Source organism: Toxotes jaculatrix, chromosome 12, assembly GCF_017976425.1.
Source record: "Toxotes jaculatrix isolate fToxJac2 chromosome 12, fToxJac2.pri, whole genome shotgun sequence".
Classification (NCBI taxonomy): Eukaryota; Metazoa; Chordata; class Actinopteri; family Toxotidae; genus Toxotes; species Toxotes jaculatrix.
In genome coordinates, this window is record NC_054405.1 from 17,943,062 (window position 1) to 17,963,233 (window position 20,172).

General features: G+C 38.8%; 1 protein-coding gene across 2 annotated transcripts in view; it reads right to left on the reverse strand.

Annotated features, from left to right (window-relative positions):
- Positions 1 to 2,302: 2,302 nt before the first annotated feature.
- Positions 2,303 to 20,172, reverse strand: part of LOC121191154 (glucocorticoid receptor) — a 63,117-nt gene continuing 45,247 nt past the window's right edge. For both annotated transcript variants that reach the window (XM_041052252.1, XM_041052251.1), the window contains 6 exons: positions 15,512 to 15,628; positions 11,699 to 11,971; positions 9,470 to 9,614; positions 6,666 to 6,796; positions 3,546 to 3,703; positions 2,303 to 3,164 (listed from right to left, as the gene is read on the reverse strand). In XM_041052252.1, the coding sequence (XP_040908186.1) occupies positions 3,012 to 3,164; positions 3,546 to 3,703; positions 6,666 to 6,796; positions 9,470 to 9,614; positions 11,699 to 11,971; positions 15,512 to 15,628 (977 nt within the window). In that variant the 3' untranslated portion in view covers positions 2,303 to 3,011. The remainder of the gene's footprint in view (positions 3,165 to 3,545; positions 3,704 to 6,665; positions 6,797 to 9,469; positions 9,615 to 11,698; positions 11,972 to 15,511; positions 15,629 to 20,172) is intronic.

Sequence of the window (20,172 nt, forward strand, 5' to 3'; positions counted from 1 at the left end):
ACGACTAATACTGTATGCAAAGTTACCCAAACAAATCAACTGTTTAGTCAAATCTTCCCCAGAATAACAATGACGTGAGCGGCATCAAACCCATGTTCTTTAAAGCCCAAGGCCACGAGACCAAGTTAGCAGGTGAAGCTGAAAGCCTACACTGTACATGAAACAACCCTGCTGCGAGTGACCATCCTTTGGCAGAATGGCTGATTAAAAACATAATGGCTCTTATTGAATAGTGGCTTGTATGCGTCCAGAGCCTGCTGTGCAGTTAGCTGTAAATTACCGGTCGCTATGGCAACCTGCTACCTGGTCTGTTAACTGCCATTCAGAGTTATGCGCAGAAGAAGGATGCAGAAGAAGGACGACCATTCAGAGTAAACAGCTGAAAATCTATATGGTCAACATTTTAGGCAGAGAGGCCTGGCAGAAGAAACAGTGAGGGGAAAAAAACAGATCTACATCTATTACGGGTGGGGGGTGGGAGGGGTTTGGGGGGGGATTAAGTATATGCTTCTAGCAGAAGCCATTGTACAACTGCACTGTTAATGTATTTTGCTTTGGCTATCGCATAAGCTAGTACAATCATATTTTCACATTACAAATGTACCACATGCTGATCACCACCTGTTTGACAGCAGTAAAAAGGTACTGCTTATTTTGCAATTCCAAAAATACAATATTTTGTTGTGCATCTCCAAAAAAAGAAAAAAACCTATCATACACTTACTTGGATAATAACAATCAGTACTTTTCAGCTGGTGTAGATGTGACACTGAACTAAGAACTTTCTCATCAATGAGCACCCTTAAGAACCACATTACGTCACTGAACTGAATAATCACTCTTTCACATCTCCATGAAAAAAACACTGAAAAACATCCTATTACATTTGGCACTAGTGGAACACATCCAGGTGATGTAGTCACTCATAGCCTGAGCTTTAATTCACAAATTATTTGGACCGAACTGCATCATCTTCCAAACATATTTTAACTTTAGAGGTGAAATCTTTTATATATATATATAACTTTTTCATGTTGATCTCAACAGCTTAATAATAACCCCAGTTCCTGTTTGTGCAAAGAATCTGATATGAAGCTTATTAAAGGGTATATTTAATCTAAAATAGTACTTTCAGAGAAATGCAACACTTATGTCACAAATAATAATATGCTTTTTATTTACCTATCAGGAGCACTACATGATGAAGAGAATTAATTAATTGACTAATTTAGAGGTTTGAAAACTGTTTAGCACTCTAGAAAATCCAACCTGTCCTGTACATGTTAGGTTACAACAAGCACCAGGAATTATTTCCATTCGTATTTGACCTTGCAGTGATTTCTGAGATGGTAACAGGCAGTCTGGCCGGGTAAGTAATCCCAAATGGAGCTCCATGAAAGCATAAATGAAGTTGTACGAAACCATTTACTAAGCTATAACCTTAGTATCAGTGCAGCTAGCGATGAAAGGACGGTTTTGACTTATGGCTATTTAGAAGCAAACATTCATCAACACATCCTTGGACTTTTGAAACATTGAATGTGATTCTCAAATGGTTCACTTTAGTTCTAAGAACCCCATTTGTGTGACTGCATCTGAACAGACTGCAAAGGTTTGTGAACAAATTTCATTCCAATTAACAATTTGCTGATTATTCCAAGACCCAAAGTCTTGGAATGTTTAAGTCTTTAGTCAGTTTAGCCTTAAATATTACAAAAAAATCAAATATATATTGCTTAAATTCCAGTGGTGCCCATTTAGTGCAAAGCTGGTTACAGCTTCTTACAAGAGAAAGTATTTGCATTTATATTCAACATTACATTTGTGGATATACTGTAATCTGGGGACTGTAACTTGTAACGCAATGTGATCCAAACTGGGAGATGCAGTATATTTATCAAATATACTTCACTTGGGGAAAAGACGTGAAATTTTTGGACGTTAACAACATGTTGTGATACTTTTCCTGTCTTTTTTTTGTGTGATATTCAAACTCTCCAAGACCTAAAAATTAAGATCTTAACATGTCTCACCGCTCTACACTTTTCCAATCTGGATCGTAGGCTATGTTCCTTACGTGCATGTCTGGGGATCAGAACAGAGAGAGCTGCTGACATTAAAAACACTGAAATGGCAGTTTGGAAAGAAAACAGAAATTGCCAGCGTGGAAAAACTAAAACAGACAAAATATGTGGAAGGATGTCAAGGTTACATTCTTATGCAAAGAAACACAACAGTTTAGAGAGGATGGCTATGAAGAGCTTTAAAAGCTAAAAGGCACTGGTTTTCCCTTCTCGGAGAATATTCCTCAAGCTGTTTTTTCTTTTCTTCCATTGGTCAGGTATATTAATCTGATCTGTTTCATTTCAGAGAAGGTGACTGATTCACAGCTGAAAACAGTTTGTCCTCACTGTCCTTGGGTTCACAGGGAGAAGAAAAAAAAAAGATTCTCTCATGCCAGAGTATGTTTCTAATTTTTTTGTGTTTTTGTTTGTCCCCTTCATCGCCAACAGTTCTCAGGAAACCACAACAAGTGAACACTACATTCTCTGTGCAGTGGAGCTGGGAAGGGCAAACGGAGACAAGCAGGTGAGCAGAGGAACCCAAACTTGGGGCAAGCTTCAACAGGTTGATAATTCAGCGCATTGGACAGTATGTTAGGTGCCATGCTGAAGGAGGAAAAGGTGTTGGCTAGGTGGATCTAGGTGTTGGCTTGTCAGTGAAAACAGCAGTAAAACACTGGAGGCAGGAGAGACGTAAGATGGGGTAAGTGGCTGGGTAAACAAAAAAAAAAAAAAAAATGCAGCCTGCCCACAAGACATTCAGAGCCAAAACATTTCCCCTGGAGTCCAAATTCTTCTTGGTTAGCCAAGAGGAAGGGCTACAGGTTGGTGGTGGTGGGGTGTCCTATTGTAGTTTGGCCAAATCTGGGACCGGATTAGGAGGCGTGAGGCCACAGGAATTGTGCTCCTGGAGGAGGATTTAAGTCATTGCTTCACAGTTTAAGGCAGTTATTTCTGATGAAACAGCAGAGGCTTGACGCTCCCGTCTTTGAATTTTGGTATCTGATTGGTGATGATCTCTGCCAGCATCTCTGGGAATTCCACACTGAGGGTTTTATTCACAAAGGTGTAGAAACAAATCTGGAGGAGACCCTCGACCATCTGGAGGAGACATTCAATGGGGCAGAGACACAGACAGATTAGTGAGAGTCTACTAGATACTGTAAAGCTTTTTGCAAGATAATTTTTAAATTAGCCTTGTGTCTACATACAGTAGATTTTTACTTCTGCAATGAAGAGACTTTACAGAAAAGCAGAGGTGGAGAGTGGCTGAAACAGACTTGACTGAAGTCAATAGACTCACTCAGTGACTGATATGAAAAAAGATATAAAAGGAAGCCATGGTACACTCATAAATCTTTACAGACTTCATTTTTTTCAAATCTATAAAATGTGATGCATTCCATATAAAACAAAGAACAGGGAAAACATAAGTCATTACAGTATATACTGTATCAGTGTGTCTGTGTGTGTTTCTCTAACCTCCTGCATGGAGTCCAGTAGCTTAGTAAGCTGGTAGAAGCGCTGCCAGTTTTGACTAGCGTTCTCCTCTCTCTTGACGATGGCTTTTCCCAGCTCCTTGATGTACGTCATCCTGATCTCATCAAACACCGCCTGGCTCTTCAGGCCATCTTTCGGCACTACACACACATGCAAACATAAAACAGACACGTCAGTGTGCAAGTTGGCCTGCAATGGCATGATTGTGACTCGCAAATTAAAATGAAAATCAAAAAAAGGAAACATTGTTAATGAGTGATTTTTCATTTGAAATTGTATTTGTAGTTGGAGTCCTTTGCAACATCAGTGGATCCCTGATAACATCACATGCACAAAGAGGTTTCCATGTCAAGTATTCCAAATAAATCCACATTAGACCAAGAACACAATACTGATAAGAGTTTGTCCAACAGATAACCCATCTATGAGGATGATACTAAATTTTCATTATGTGTATAAATCCACCATGTCTCTACTAGAGGGGGGTGAAAGTAGACTATTCTGTTTATCTTTTTGTGTTATCTTCAAAGGTGTACTGAATGCCTTAAAGTGTACCCATGTGCCACCTATGTAATTCGCCTGTAGACATATATATCTTCTCTGCCATCTTGCCAATGCTTATGCTCATTCAGACATTTGTATGAAACTGAAAATTCATCAGTAATGTTGCTATTTGTCTTTATCTTGTTTACTGCTGCAACAAACTGCACAGGGCATTAAAACTTCATTAAAACTTATTGTGTGGGACCCCAACATGGACCCGTAGGAGATGCTAAGTAAACACACACAGATGCATGCACGCACCTCGTAGCCAAAATGCTGTAGGCAGTGGAAAATATGCAAAACTAAAGGTAACATCAAATGCTACTGTGCAGCGTGTTCCCAAACCGGTGTGGCCTGGATGAGAGCCTAAGAGGAACAGTAAATGTTTGGACACACACCTCAAAAAATTCATAAACTCTGCATGGACAGTGTCTTTCAAAGACCACACACTGAGGATTTTCACAGTGCTGGTCACTACGAAGAAGGAAAAACCACAAATGGCTGAAAAAAATCAATATGCAGCTGTCATAATGACCATGTCACAACATCATGGATTCCTTGTCAGTCTGGTGCCTGGCACTAAGCCCAGGCAAAGCCACAGTCACTGACCTAGAGATTATGCAAAGCCAGAGAGGGCAGGATGAGAATGAAAAACTGTCCGATTTACATAATCAGATAAGTGCTATCTGCCCTCTACATTATGCATTTGCAGGTTTGGCAGAGAGACAAATTTTAAAAGAGTAAAAACATATTTCCTTTCCTGCTCTCAAACCTGGATTTTTTTAGCATAAAAATTATCTTATTTTTATTTAACAGAGCTCAAAGTGAAGTCTGCCTTTTGAGCTTAACATGTATGTTATGATAAATCAAAGTGTCCCACAGGTGAATTTAATTTTCAGTCATGTGCACATGAAATGATTCAAACAGCTCAAACCAAAGCTGTCCTGACCTGATAGTATTTCCATCCCTGAGGGGAACAGGTGGAAATAGCTCTGAGGTACGAAAATGCAACCGGCGCTTACTATGGAAATGTCATTTCCTCTGCATAACGAGCAAATCGCCTCTTAAGTGCATCTTTTCCCCTGCCATTCTCTGAGAGTTAGGTGGAAAAAAAAGCTCTCTTCAGCAAAGGGAAATTTACATAATTGGGAAAAAGTCAGACGTAGTAATAGTTTTTTCATGCTGTATAATGTTTTTCTGGTCATTTTAATGGTGCTAATTGCATAGTCAGAATGGTAGCCTACTGCTTTCATGACTATTATTTTACCTTTTCAGAGAGAAAGGAAAGTGAGGGCTCTAAACATTTTTTTTTAAAAACCTTTTTTATGTTAAGAGTCCCTCTTCTAATGGCCTTTACTAATTTGGACATTTTAAACTAACTCAAGCACATCACTGCCTACAAAGCAACATTTATTCAGAGTATACATAAAATACGATAATACATCTCTGCCGAGATCAATTTTCACTCAGAAAAACTGAAATGATCAATCTTGCTGTAATAAGGTTTTCCATAATTAGCTCTTATTTGGGCAATTTGCGACAGTGTTGATTGCACGGCAGTGTTGACAGCAGCGGCTGTAGAGGATGAACACACTTTCACAGAAAAGCTTAGAGAAGTAGATGGAGCGATGCAGTTCTTACAAAAGACCCCTGTAAATGAATTCTTGCAATGTTACAGATTACAAGTCTGCTCGGTGTATTTTTAGGACTTATTATGTGATAATGTCATTATCCACTTTTTCACAAAATGCTTTAGATGACCACAAGATAACTGGCTCTGACTCGTTCTTCTGCTGCTTATTTGCTCGATTAATTGCTTAATCACCTTGTCTATGAAATGTTTAAAAAATTAACAAAAAAATGACATTCACAATTTCTGAGAAGACATGAGGACATCTTTAGTTCACTAAACTAAATTTGTCCTCACCGCAAATTGTCACATTTGAGAAGCCGGACCCCCCCCCCAAAAAAGAAGCCTTTTTACAACATCAATCGACTAATAAATGCAGCTCTAGTTGTTTCCTTTGTTGTTTATGTAACTCAAGAGCAGACACATTTTTCTTGAGAGAATGAGCAAATGTTTGATCTTTCATTTATGGTAAAGAGGCACAGTGAAAAATGTAGTTACTGTTGTGCCACAAAATAAAACGGTTTTCAAACACTATCAAGTTAAAACTTGAAGACTTTGAAGCCCTCAGTACATCTGCATACTCCACACTTTACCTGCTTTTTAGACTCAGTTCTCCATGGATCCAGAAAAGCTGTGTGCAGTGGCAATTATTAGATGTAGAAATATCTGCAAATGGCCCACTGATCCGGAAGCATTCAAGTATGAGTAGTTCTTTGTATTTATGATAGTTTGTCCTCTATTCCACAGGACTGTTAGTTATTACTGTGACAAACTGAGCCTACCTCACATCACAAAAATGCTTCAATGGTATTACAAAGTTGAAACAGTGGAAAAGTGATTTTGAGATTCTGTTTTAATCCCAGAATAATTGCAGTCCAAAGTCAAAAAACACTGCTGTGGTTTTTTAAAAGCAAAGTGTGTTCCATTACCTGTACTGAGCAGTAATAGGACCTTCATGCACAGGTACTCATCATAGGACACTTGCAGCCTGACAAACTCATTACAGATCTTCAGCATTTGCTCACACTGGTCGGTCATGAAAGGCAGCTTCATGCGCTCTCTGAAAGGAGGGCAAGAAAAGGGAACAGAGAAAGTAGAGATGAGGGCAAAGAGACAGGAGAAATGTAGAACAGGTAGAGACAGTCAGGGAAGAAATAGAGGAAAACAGGGGGGAGAGAGAGACATACAGATTAGATTTAAAGCTCTTTCACTCTTCCTGTTATTCAATTCTCAATAAACAGCCCCAGCGGGGAAGCACTTCAGCCCTGCAGGAGAAAACCGGACTGTGAAATCAGTCCTGATGGATTTTCACACCTCACTTCCACTAACACACAGCCCACATTACTTTCTACCTTTAAAATCAATAATGCACATTCTCCAGATTTGTAGCCTTGGGTTTAGAGCTGTCTATTCAGTCTGACCAACTGCAGTGCTACTGGCAATGACTTCTTCACCTTTCATATCTATTTTTACCCCTCGTTGAGTTTACGTGTCATTTGGGAATGACTCTTCACAGGTCAGGACTCTCTTTCTACGTATTTCCAATAAAGAGGATGAGCTGTTTGCAGGTTGTCAGCAAGAGTTCAGCGTTTTTGTTGCACCGTTGTCACTCAGCATGAAGTAAACAACATTTGCACTTTGGACCAAGGAGCACTGCACTTCAGACAACTTCCAAATGGTCACATCAGAGTGAGTGAAAACAAGAAAACAAGCAAACTGAAGAAATCAAGATACATTTAAGTGGCAAAATATGTTGAAAATAACTGATGAAACGCTTGGTCAGACTTAAAATGTTGCTTGCTTATTTAATCATTGATTAAATATGTCTTAATTGAAATCACAATTTTGCTACTTAACAGCTAATGATCATTTTCTCTGATTAAAAGATAAAGTCATTTATCTTGACATACAAACGGAAAAGGAAAACACAAACAGAAAACTCCTGACTTTTTGCCCACTAAAGTGTGAGGAGGTTTGAAGGATTAACATGACATGTTGTTTTACCTCCCTGAGTCTTCAAAATCTGAGCTTCCACGCTAAAAACAGCGCTATGGGAACAGACAAGCTCACGTAAGATTAGCCTCTATCCTGTTTCCTCTAGGGACCACAAAGACTGTGGTAAGCACATCTAAGCACAATCAATTTCTGCAGCCAGTGTCTGTTTAAATAATGAGGCCTTGTAATTAACATACTGCAGTTGAACCTGAGCCATCTCTCTGTGGCTTGAACCCAGCATAGAAGGTTATTTACAGTATAGCTCAGTATGTACATGATGCACTCTCTCGTGTCTGCATTAAGAATGCACTTTCCTGCTTTTTTTCTGTGCAATACAAAACTTGAGGGTCTATTTCCTATAAATATTTATTTCAATAAATCACTACCAACACTTTTATAATTATTACAAAATATTTCATCTCTCCCAGTCCCCATCTGGGACTGAGCACCTGTGTGCAGTTGCTACGCTTTGAGCAAGGTGATGTACTGATTTAATATCAAAAACTAACATGAGAATTTCATCGTAAGGGATTTTGGTTTGGTTTTTGAAAAGGTTTTGACTGAGACTGTGTTACAGGAAACTGATACAATTATGTGAGCTGTGACTGTTCTAGCTGAGTGAAATGAACAGTTACTTACTTTTGGCCTTTATTCTTAAAGGAATATTTCAGCATTTCAAGATACACACTTTATAATCTGACTGACTCTAGATATTTGAGGCTGATACTGATATTGACATTTGGGAATTTGGGAATAAAAAATTCTGATGAAGAAATATTGGCCGATAATGTAACACATAACATAAAAACCAATGTTGATATGGAACATTAGATTTGTGAATTGCAAAGCTCTGCGGGACATATTACAGTTGAAAAATAAACCTTTAAGCTCTCTCTGATGGACAAACTATGTAAAGGTGACACTGTTTTCACCAGGATGTGATGAACTTAGTTTAGCATAAAAACTGGATAAAGGGGGAAACAGCTACAATGGCTCTGTCCAAAGTCTCCAAGAAATAGTTCCAACACCAAACGCCCTGTAAAAAAAGTCATTTTTAACATGTTTGTTTCTGTATAGATTAAACATACAAGATACAACATGTCATTTAATGAGCTTTGGAGGTGCTGGCAGGCAGATTTTCTAAACCCTGGACATAGCCAGGCTAGCTCTTGTCCTGTTTCCAGTTTTTAGATAGCGTAATTGCTTCCTGGCTCCAGGTCCCTACATAAGGCTCAGTAATGAGAGTGGTATCGATCTTCCCACCTAAGCCTTCACGAGAAAGCAAAAATGCCAAACTATTCCTTAAAGGCAGTGTATAGAGTAAGGTAGGTGGGTTAAGCCTGGGATTGTTTGTGCCACATTTGAGGGTTTTTTTTTTTGTCAAGTGTGTTCCTACAAAATCTTCTGTCTCTCAGTCTTTGTTTCAATCCAGAGTTGAACTGGGAAAGGTGCAAACAGCCATGTGCTTTTCTGATAAATATGGCAGCTGGAGCTTCTTCTTTTCATGTCTTTTAACATCTTAATGCACAAACTGCCAAATTTCCAACATACAGTCAGTCGTATGACCTGCCTTCTCCTCCAGCCAGTCTGAGTCATGAATAGATACATGGGTGAGTGTGTAAGCCAAGTGATGAAATGAGACTGACACCCTTAAATGAGCAAATGCAAAACAAAGCTGGCTGACAAAATGTTGATGAAAGGAAGGCATAAATATACAACAGCTGGCCGTGGTACGCACTTGTTGATGACGAGATCAGGGGCGAAGCAGAGCATGCTACCGTTACACTGCTCATATGACCTCCAACCAAGACTGAAGGACATTAGAAAGAGCCAGGAGCACTGCAGCAATGTCATCTGGTCGTCCAGGTGCAGGTTGCGGAAGCCTAGGAAGGCCAGAAAAAACAGATTAAAAAGAAAATATAGACAGAAAAAGCCAGGTGGACAGGAAGAGAGACAAAAGCACAAACATTAAAAATGGATATTTAGATTTGATTATTTAGTCGTTCTTTAAAGACTGCTTGTCAATAGATTAGTAAATATCATTCCATGATCCCATCATCTTAAACTAAATACTGTGATATGGGGTATTAGTTTATTATATATGTACTTGTCCTTGTACAAGTGAAAAGGGTCTTGATTTCAGGGAGACACAGAAACACTGAAGAAAAAATAATTCCTCAAAACATTAAAATGCAATCACAAAACCAGCTTACACAAACAAAAAGAATGATCTAGTTAAGTCGATGTTCAAACTGGATTTAAATTGCAGTTCAGTTGTTTCCACATTGTCAAAACTATAAAAGTGGAGCTGCACATGAAAAGTCCTTTCACATTGCATTTGTTTTAAACCACGGCTGTTATGTAAGAGCCCCCCCGAGCATTTCCTCACTATCACCTTGGCAGGCTGCCAGCTGCAGACAATGCACACACAACAAGACTAGAGCCAGATTTGTCCCACATCATGCCATCACACAGAGAAATCACAGCAAAAAAAAAAGAAGAAAGAAAAAAGAAAAAAGAGAGGAAAGTTTCTCTGTGAAAGGTGATCTTAAATCTTCGGTGTGACCAACAGAAACAATTCAGAGTGAGAAGAGAAAATCTCCAAGCAAATACTTGGAGCGATTATCAAGTCATGTGCCTTCTTTCTCATGATTAGAAACTAGAATGGGTGGGTAAAATTCCAAACCCTTTGTGTTTCAATTTTTGCTTTTGTAGAATGGAAACTGGGTAGCCTTCAAACCTGACAATGATACTTTTTTCTTGATGTTTATAAAATGAATCTCTGTTACTGGGGGCAGCAGTAAAATATAAATATATCCCTTTATGATCTGAGTCCCAATGCATTTATTTTGGATTAGTATAATATCAGTGATGACGTTGACTTGTTCCTCTTTTGACAGTCTCTCAGTAACGTGCCACTTTTAGATGAAATAATCCAGAAACTGAAACTGTAATTTTACCCTCAAGTGAGCCAAGATGACACTGATTGCAGTATTTCATGAATGCAGTGATTTTAATTGCCTTGAATTTCCACTCGAGTTGGAACATTTGCTTAACAGAGAAGATGACTTTTAGGTTGTAGGAAAATTGTCGAGAACATTCAAAAAGACATTAACCTTGGTCATGACCTGATCAAAATCAAAGTACTTTGGAGAGGGCGGGTGCCTACAGTGAATTCTGCTTTCATAAGCAATGATTACTCTGCTCTTCCGTTTGTAATTACGAATTCAATCATTACAGAGGTCACGCATTTTATAACATGGCTGCTGAACATCTGTTGTTCTTTGGCTCTACCGTCAGGAGCACTTTTTGTGCAGTCTGAGGTTGGAAGATGTTGATAATTTCCACAATGACCTCCTCTGCATCAGATAAGATAACTAACTGCCTACCATCCTAACCATGATGGCACTTGACCAGAAGCTGCAGCCTAAATCTGAAGAGTTTCTAATTTGTTTCTAAATTATCTAATCTGAGTTTCTAATCTGACTAGAGTAATGTCTTATCAACTGTTCTAACCATTAGTTAATTGTTCTAACCATGATAAATTCTGTTTCTTCACTGGAAACGTCACATATTTTGGATCATTTCACAAGTTAACCTGCGGCAACTTGTGTACTTTACTTTTACTGAGGAATGGTAACAATGCTGTGAAGCAGATGCTCGGTTAACTGGAGGGCAAAAAGTGAAAGCTTTGCCTTTGTGTACTAAACGTCTAGCCTGTAAATGCTGCAGTGAACAACCAAGGAAATGTTCCCTTTTTATCCAAAAGTTATGTAACTTCCTTGACCAGCTGCATGTATTAAAAGTAACAAATGACTGAACATGCGTGACTTTGTTTTCCATCACTGATTTGTCTCACTTCACCACATGTTGGACTCAGTGGCAAGCTCTTAATACTGCCAGTGACACACCGGGATGCATCTAAACCAAACGCAAAGGCAACACATGGTTTGGAGCTTTTTGTTACCTGGCAGTGACTTGGCCCACTTGACTGCAGAGATGACCTGCTGTCCCCCCAACCTGTTGAGAGTGGTCATGAGCCGTGAGGAGGTGTCAGGCAGAGTGCTGTCATAGCCCGAGTAGATGATCTCTGGCTCGATGGCCTTGAGCACAGACAGCATGGTGGGCACGAGTTGGGGCATGCACCTGGGGATGACTGGAACAGGCATGTTGCTGACGGGCTCTGATGACGCAGGGGGGCGGTGCACTTTCATCTTGATCAGCTTCTTGTTTTTCCTCGCTGGAGGGAGGGGTAAGACAGAGGAACAGAAAGGGAGGGAAGGACACATGAAACAGGAGGGAACCAGTGAGCAGTGACAGTTTTTTTCCCCTCACATTTTAGGCATTAAGCAGATGCACCTGTTCTCTACATCTCATATATATGTATGATTTCTGATGGTGGCTGGCTGGAGTCAGTTAAGAGCACCAAGACCCAACCACAGCTAAATTCACTAGGGCTCTTTCTTTTCTTGACTAATGAATTATAGTCATTTGCTCAATAACGTAAGAAAATAGTGAATAACAATTTCCCAAAGCTGAAAGTGACATCTTCAAATGTCTTGTTTACTCTGATAAACAGTGTAAAACTCAAAGATATGTAATCTACTTATGAAACAGAGAAAAGAAACAAATCCTTACATTAGTGAGGCGACATCTGTATATGCTTTTAATATTCTGGCAAGTGGTGGCAACACCACTTTTATCAAATTTAATAATTCAATGTGTCTATTTTAAATGTGTTATATTCATAATTCTTGGTTAACATTAAACTATTCATTTTACACTTTATAAAGGATTTCTTTAGGAGTAGCACTTCAGTTCTTTGGGGTTTTGTGGCCCCAGTATAAGGCCATAAATATAATGTTAATACCCATTTCCATTTTTCACAATGATTCAATCAAATTTACTTGGTTTAAATAATATTTTACAGAGTGAGACTAATGTAGAAGCAAACGTACAGGGCATGTTATCTTACAATGCACCAAGAAATAACCGATCACTTCAGCATATCCTCAACTGGTCTTAGACCCCTGCCCCCTTGGCCCAACATGAACACAAGCTGAACTTCAATTTGAATGACAAGCAAGTAAAGGGTCAGAAGAATTCACCATGCTGGTCTGTGCCCAGTAATAAGCCACTATGTCTTCAAAACAATTCAATTTTTCAGGAGAACCATTTTTTCCCCCCACATACGCATGTTTCGTAGTTCATCAACAGCTACGGCAAATAGCTGTATTTTTGCTCACGTTATGTTGATTTTCTGGGCATCATTTTGACATTTTCTCCCACTAAATGTGCAAAACATGTCAGGAGTTGAGAGGTTACCATGAAAAATAAAATACGTGTTTTTCCCCTGCTCTCTACCTTTTTTAATTTCCTCTCCTGATGTTTCTATGGCAACTAAGAGCCTTTCTGGTGGGAGTCTGCTGATGCACTGACGTCCATCAAATCCCTCTCCCTGTCTTTCTGTCTCTTCCTCCCCTGTGAAACTACCTTCACCTCTGTCTGACAAACACAGTCCTGTTTCCACGTAATCTCACTCAACACTGATTTGCACAAACTACTTAAAACAATTTCATGCCATAAGGGAACATCAGCTGCAAAAACACAACAACCAAGTTTCAAGCACTTAAGTAGTTGTTTTACTTCACCTGTTGATTCCCATGTCTATCTTCCTTAACCCTGACACACCTTAACTGCTGTATTGTGTCCTTAACATTCATCCCTTGAAGCAGAATCAGGTGAAAGATCGCCTGGTGATCCAAGGCTGTGGACTTGGACTTGACAGTGGAATATACATCAATCATTGTGTGTGAGGAGATGCCGCTCACTCATTGTGCCTGGCTTGCATGCCAGCACACGTGCCCAGAACAGCACATTCATAGACAACGTCACACTCGTACATGTTTCCAGATGAGTGACTAACACCAGCCAACCCACACTGCAAACCATTCAAACTCTTGTTCAAAACAAGAGGAGGACATAAATGTCAAGAACTCTCAGTGATTTTCAAGGTCCATGTAAGGAAATAGTTAATTTCAGTGTTGTTGCTCGACTGTTGTGGAATATCTGTGCTCACATTAAAAGCATCCCATGAGAAGACAAATTTTCCAAAGAGCTGTGGCATGAGTCTTGGCGCTATGCTAGACTATAGGTCATTTATTCACTTTCAGAATATTTTAAGGTCTTATTTTGTCTATCTCAAATCCGCTGACCTAGAAACGATCAAAACCACAAATTCAAAACCGATTTTCAAAGCCTGCAGGTGATCTGTTCTCATTTCTGTCATTGTGACTGTTTTGACAAAGAAAGTACTTTTTTTTCCTTTTTTTTTTTTTTTTTTTTTCCAAAAGTTAAAGTCACAGATCTCAGAAGACTAATACCCCAACAATATTCCTATAGGCACAGATTATTACATAAGAAGTAAGAGGTAGGGACAAAGCAAAATGGCAGAGAGACCTTTCCAGATGAGGGAAAATGACAATATAGTGGGTAAAAGGAGAAAATGTGAGAGACAGTATGTATGACATACAGGACTGCTGCCATCAGCCACACTTTGATGCTGTGTAGTCCATTCACAGCAATGGTTATGGGCTAGTTCTGTTCATTCACACTAGTGTGTTTACTTCATACTGAGATGTGAAATTTTGTATAATGTAATGTTCCCCTTTTGCTGAGATTTTACTGTTAGCGTAATGAATACAAAATAAAATTTCCTGTCTTTTCCAGTTTTGTCCCACCAACAAAAACCTTTGGCATACTTTGCAGAAAAATGCGCCTTTCAGCAAAAACCATGAACGCAGCAAAATATAATCACAGAGCATATTTGATTTAAAATTATTCACTAAATCTCAGCTTGCTTGCACATCTGGGAACAGATGTGGTGGATAAAGTGAAATAAATCTGACATATTATACAGAATAAACATGTGATATGGTCCTGGAATAGTGTCTTCTGTCTCCAAACAAAATCTATTGTCTTGATAAATCCCTGATACTGATACTTCAATAAATTGAAATTCTACTATTTATAATTGTATATAACTACATTATAGAATTATGTGTAATTATATGTAATTATATATCATTACTACCAAAATACAATTTAGTATAGGTTACAAGTATTAAGCTTACAAACATGAATTTAAGGATTGCAACAATGCTTTATTTTCCCAGTTATTGTATTTCTCATGATAATTTTATCAGCCACTGGGTGGGTGGTGCTGGGTTAAGCAGAAACCAGACAAACTGGAGATCATAGTGGAAAGAGTGGGTGTCACTGTGCCAATGACATGTAAGTCAATGACAGGAATTCTCTCCAGTTGGTATTTGTAGTCAAGATAGCATAAGTAGATTCACTACAAATTGAAGAAACAGTGAAATAATAAAGAATTATATTTTCCTCTCGGTTCTGTTATTTATTAGTAATTATTTTGATAACAAAATCCCTCTCTTTAGTCTCGCTGTGAAACTTTAAAATATTTTTGATGACTCATCTTGTCCCACTCGGGAATAAACACTTATATTTATCCAGTCAAACGTAATTTGGGGCAGTTAGCTAACCCAGCCCATGATATAAAACTGCACTTTCGGGAGGTCAGTTGGCAAAAACTGTTTCCATTTCAAAAGAATGCGGCTGGGGTCTATTTTATAATATTCCATATTAGGAAAGCTAAAACCGCTCTAACTGCCATTTCACTGTGACTTTAAGATCAATTTGTGAGTGCTTGGCGCCTTTGAATGCAGCCTGGCCTGATTTAAAGATGGGTCAGCCTGTTTACCTTCCAAGTTCATTCCGGCTTGAAGACATTTCCTGAAGCGGCAGGCTGGACAGTTCTTCCTGCGGATCTTATCAATGATACAGTCATTCCTCCCTGCACAGAGGTAGTTGTGTTGGCCTGTAAGGAGGAGAGGAAGAAGAAGAAGGGAGACATATTAGCTAGCTAAGACGGTTTGAGAAGGATTACTCTGAGCAGTATGCATTATGACCACACTAACCACCTGCTGATTCTACAGTAAGCCTGAGAAGCCTCTGGCATCCCTCCGCAGTTTCACTTCTTCAAGTCCGCACTTGACACACATGGCACATGCGTAAGAATCAAAATGGCCTAAATTTGACAAGAGAACGTGAATGCTTTCCTTTCCCATAATAACTCTTTTGGTAGCCCAGTATCAATGCAACAGATACTTTGACCAGAGGGAGGAATTCGTCTTATCAACTCCATCAAACATTTTTAGGAGAAAAGTTTGTCAGTGATATGCAAGCAGCACTATTCATGGGAAAACAAATTTGGTCAAATCTGATGAAAAGACCAACCCCAGTAACGCATCAGTCTCTCAACACTTTCCGACTTCCCTGCCCTGTCTGTGGCTCTCTGCCCCAAGCTCATTATTTTCTACTGAAGACATAAATCTTTAAAATGGTGAAGTAACGATTTCGTTTTTATTTTAAAATGTTTTTTTTTTCTTAAAACAACTGAGAACTGTAATTTTTAGAAAATGTTACTCAAAAAGTAGGGGGCTTTTTTAAGCCACTGTTGCTCTGGTGAGTATTTACAGCAGCAGGACAGTGTATGTGGGCTCGATTAAAAATAAAATACAATGGCTATGTTCATAATAATGAAGGAACATGTTAGTCAGTTCAAACAGAGCAGTGCTTTCATGTGTTTTAAATAGATTTTGGACAACAATGGAGCTCTGTGGCTCAGAGGAATAATCTATATCAGGCTTTGGCTACCCAGGTAATACTTGTTAGTGGGATCTTTTTTTTTTTTTTGGTTTTAGTGTTTTCATGGGGTTTGTTGACAGAATATTACCAGACTTGTCCTTTAACTTGTAGACCTGCACGCATCACACAGCTGCAGCTTTCACACTACAGGACTATAAGAGAATAATTTCACAGCTAATTATAATTTCTATCACAGAATTAAATATTAAATTAAATTAACTCAAGCGACCACTATGGAAACAGATGAATATCAAGGGCAACTTAACACTTCCTCAAAATCTTGTTTTTGCTCCAGGGTAACTCCATACACTGTTATATCACTGTTGGATGCAGCTGCAGGTGCAACAGAGCACATTTCTGACCACACCCTTGTGCATATTTTTAAACACAACATGGACACACTTTGGAATGTATTTACCATCTGAGGCAGGAGCAGAGGCTCAGGTTAATGTGACATTAGACATTATCAGTCTAGATGATCACGAGGATACAGTAAACTAAAAAAAAACCCATCCATCTAAAATAATGTTCAGCTGAGATAAAGGTGGAAGGCTATAGATCTGACTCTGTACTATCCTCCTTCTTTCCTGTGCAGCTCAGATGGATCATTTATTACATTCTGTGGTGCAAACCCGGATGAGATGTGATTTTAGAGGCTGACAGGATTTGCCGTTCTAGCCGCTGGTGTTATTTTAGGACGCAACCCAGCAAATTCTGCTGTTATTTGTTTATTGTGCCATTCTGGGGCAACACTCTTGTCCTTTCTTTTCATCTTTGTCATCTCATTACTGATATCAAGCTGTGGTGCTGTCACAAACAGAACACACACTCAGTGATGTCACCATTTAGAAGTCCAACATAGGTTCTTTCTAAGAACCAGAACCCAGTTAAACAAAATGAACGTTTCCAAATGTCCATAGTGAAGACTGACTGTTACAAGCCAAGCTAAATAGTTTCAAGTCAATCCTGTTAGGCTACTCATTAACACCTTTGGGCAGCCTACTCTGTGCACTGTTGTAATACCTGCACATTTAACATCAATTACTCAAGTTGCATCATTGCACTTGTGTGAGGTGATCTGGATATGAATAAAACTATTTTCATTTTTAATTCATAGGTGCAAGTTTATGCACACGCAAAAAATGTGCTCAAAACTACGGAGCCCCTCTGGTGACATGGTCAAAAAAAATTAAATTGTGGCCACAAAGTAGCTATAACGTGTGCACGAAATACTAATTTGTGGCCATGAAATAGGTATAATATGTGCGTGAAATACTAACTAATAGTATTAGTATCATTCCTGGACAACTGGGTAAGCGAATCGAGCACACCTTTTCTACAACCTGTAATAATCTGCGCATGGGGCAGGTTGATGTATCAATATTAACGACCAAATGACTCCAAAGTTGTTTGTACATTGTTTTTGCACATTTGTGCAAACAATACAAACATCTGTGCTTCATTATTTCTCAAGTTATTACAAATTATTTATCGGATGTGTAATGCTCTTGAGAATTAATAATGAAAAATGCTTGTGTTGCTTGCACAAACATGCACAAGTGATGTGAAAATGAATGAGTCACTACTCTGGAGCCGTTTGGATGTTAATGGACTGCTGATGCCTAAAAATGTAACATTCAATTTCTCAAAAGTTTTGTGAAAATTTTTATTTTGTCTGAACAAATGCATCAAAAATGGTTTTATTAATATCCTGCTCATATGTGGTGCAAACTTCAAAGAGGTAGACTGGCTCGTTAGGTTTACATCATCTGTTCAATAAAAATAATGTAAGTTTTCTGTAATGATGCATTTCATTCTTCAACATTTATTACTGCAGCTATCTGGGCCTCCAGAGCCCTTCAAGTGCAAATTAACAAACACAGCAAGTTAAACATGAATAACCCCAGCTATTTTGATTCTAAGGTCCTTTTAAGAAATTCCTCCACCGACACATTCATGAACATGTGCACAACAACACCACTGCAAAAATCCTAGGAGAAATACTGCAACTGCACTGCATCATAGTGCGCTGTACAAGGCACCGCTACCTCACATTGGGGTTGCAGTAGTGTACTTTATGGTGAAGCCTGGAAGATCTATTCTCCATCGTGTTGCAATGTCAGTTCCATATAAGTAGCCTGGGCCACAGTGCAACAGTGTCTTGCTTTTAGCAGTGCTTGTGTGATAGAGCCTAAGGAGTGTCACATGAATCTTATATTTCTGGCATCAATACATCCTTTTGAGTTCAGACTGAGACATAATCAATGTAATGGACAAAATGAATAAGGGGATGTCCCATAATATCACGCCAAACATACCATGGTCATTTTCTAGGTTTCACAGTAACAGAAGTTATATGAAATCCAACTGTTATGATTAACTAGAATCACAACTGATGTGAGAAATGGGTCACTAACCCATTCACCCCTTTCACATCATTCAGTTATCAGGCTCTGTTAAGATATCACAAGAGATTACCATGCAACTGAAACATGATTTTACTTGCACTGCAATCACCAAACCATCAACATGTCTAACAGTTAGCCTTATACTGCTGCCATGGCCTGTTTTAACAGTATTTTCAGATATTGGATTCCTCAAAAGCTTACTCAGATCCCAGTCTCCCAGAGAAATGCAGGAATGGAGGAGGATGAAGCTGCCATAAAATTCACAAAAGTGAAGAAAAAGAGATGAGGTGCGACCACAAAAACAAACAAATAAAACAAAACACTGGCAGGAATGCAGACTGTTTTTTCCAGACTTCTAGTCACTCACTGATTAACCAGCTTACAGGTGATCTGTGCTGCATCTCACCTAAGGTTAAACTATTTTCAACTTTTCCAGCTCAAGATCTGCGACAGACAACCACAGCCAAATCACAGCACTCCTCTAGGAGTTGCATTCTTCCGTTGAAAAATATGAAGTTCAAAGGCACGTCTTTTTAGAGAGCATATGCCCCTACTGGATGACCGGCTGACTGAATTATAACATACTCCCCCATTACCAATTACTGAAGATATGGTAAGGTAAGGTGGAAGGCCCACTCCTGGTATAATTTCATCACTCATTATAGAGCTATTACTCTGTGAGGAGTGGCAAAAGCAGAAGATACAATTAATAACTGCATGGAAACCCTGTAATGTGCAGTCTTTTCATGTTCTTGAGACTTGGCACTGAATTCCAAATTGATGCATCACACGGGATGATACAATAAATACTTCACTTGTTCTGCCTCTGCCACTACACAGACACACTGAAAAGTTTCTGCATGACAGCAGGAAATATCAATGGCTGAAACAAGATCTTATACAAAGCCAAAACTGCCCTGACAAAATGCCCTTTGGGACTATAAACATTGTTACTGATGTCTGAAATATCGTGTTTAATGCAGCTTTTTGAACTAAGTGAGAGCAGCAAATTGTGCTATATATTAAAATGATGCACCATTTATGAGAATCAAAAATATGAGTGTAAATATAAGCTCAAATACCATCATCAAGGGCTGTGGATTTGGATGTAACATTAATGTTAACCGTAGTTGGGTATCTTTTGTGTTTGCAATTGAATGACAGGAGGATTAATGTATCATCATTTTTGCATTACTGTTATCCAGCATTTAAGATGCTCATCTAAAGTTTAACGTAGACAGACTTTTTTGGCCAAGGCTAAAACTAAAATATTGTCGAGTGTGCAGAAGAAGGACTTTTTGACAGC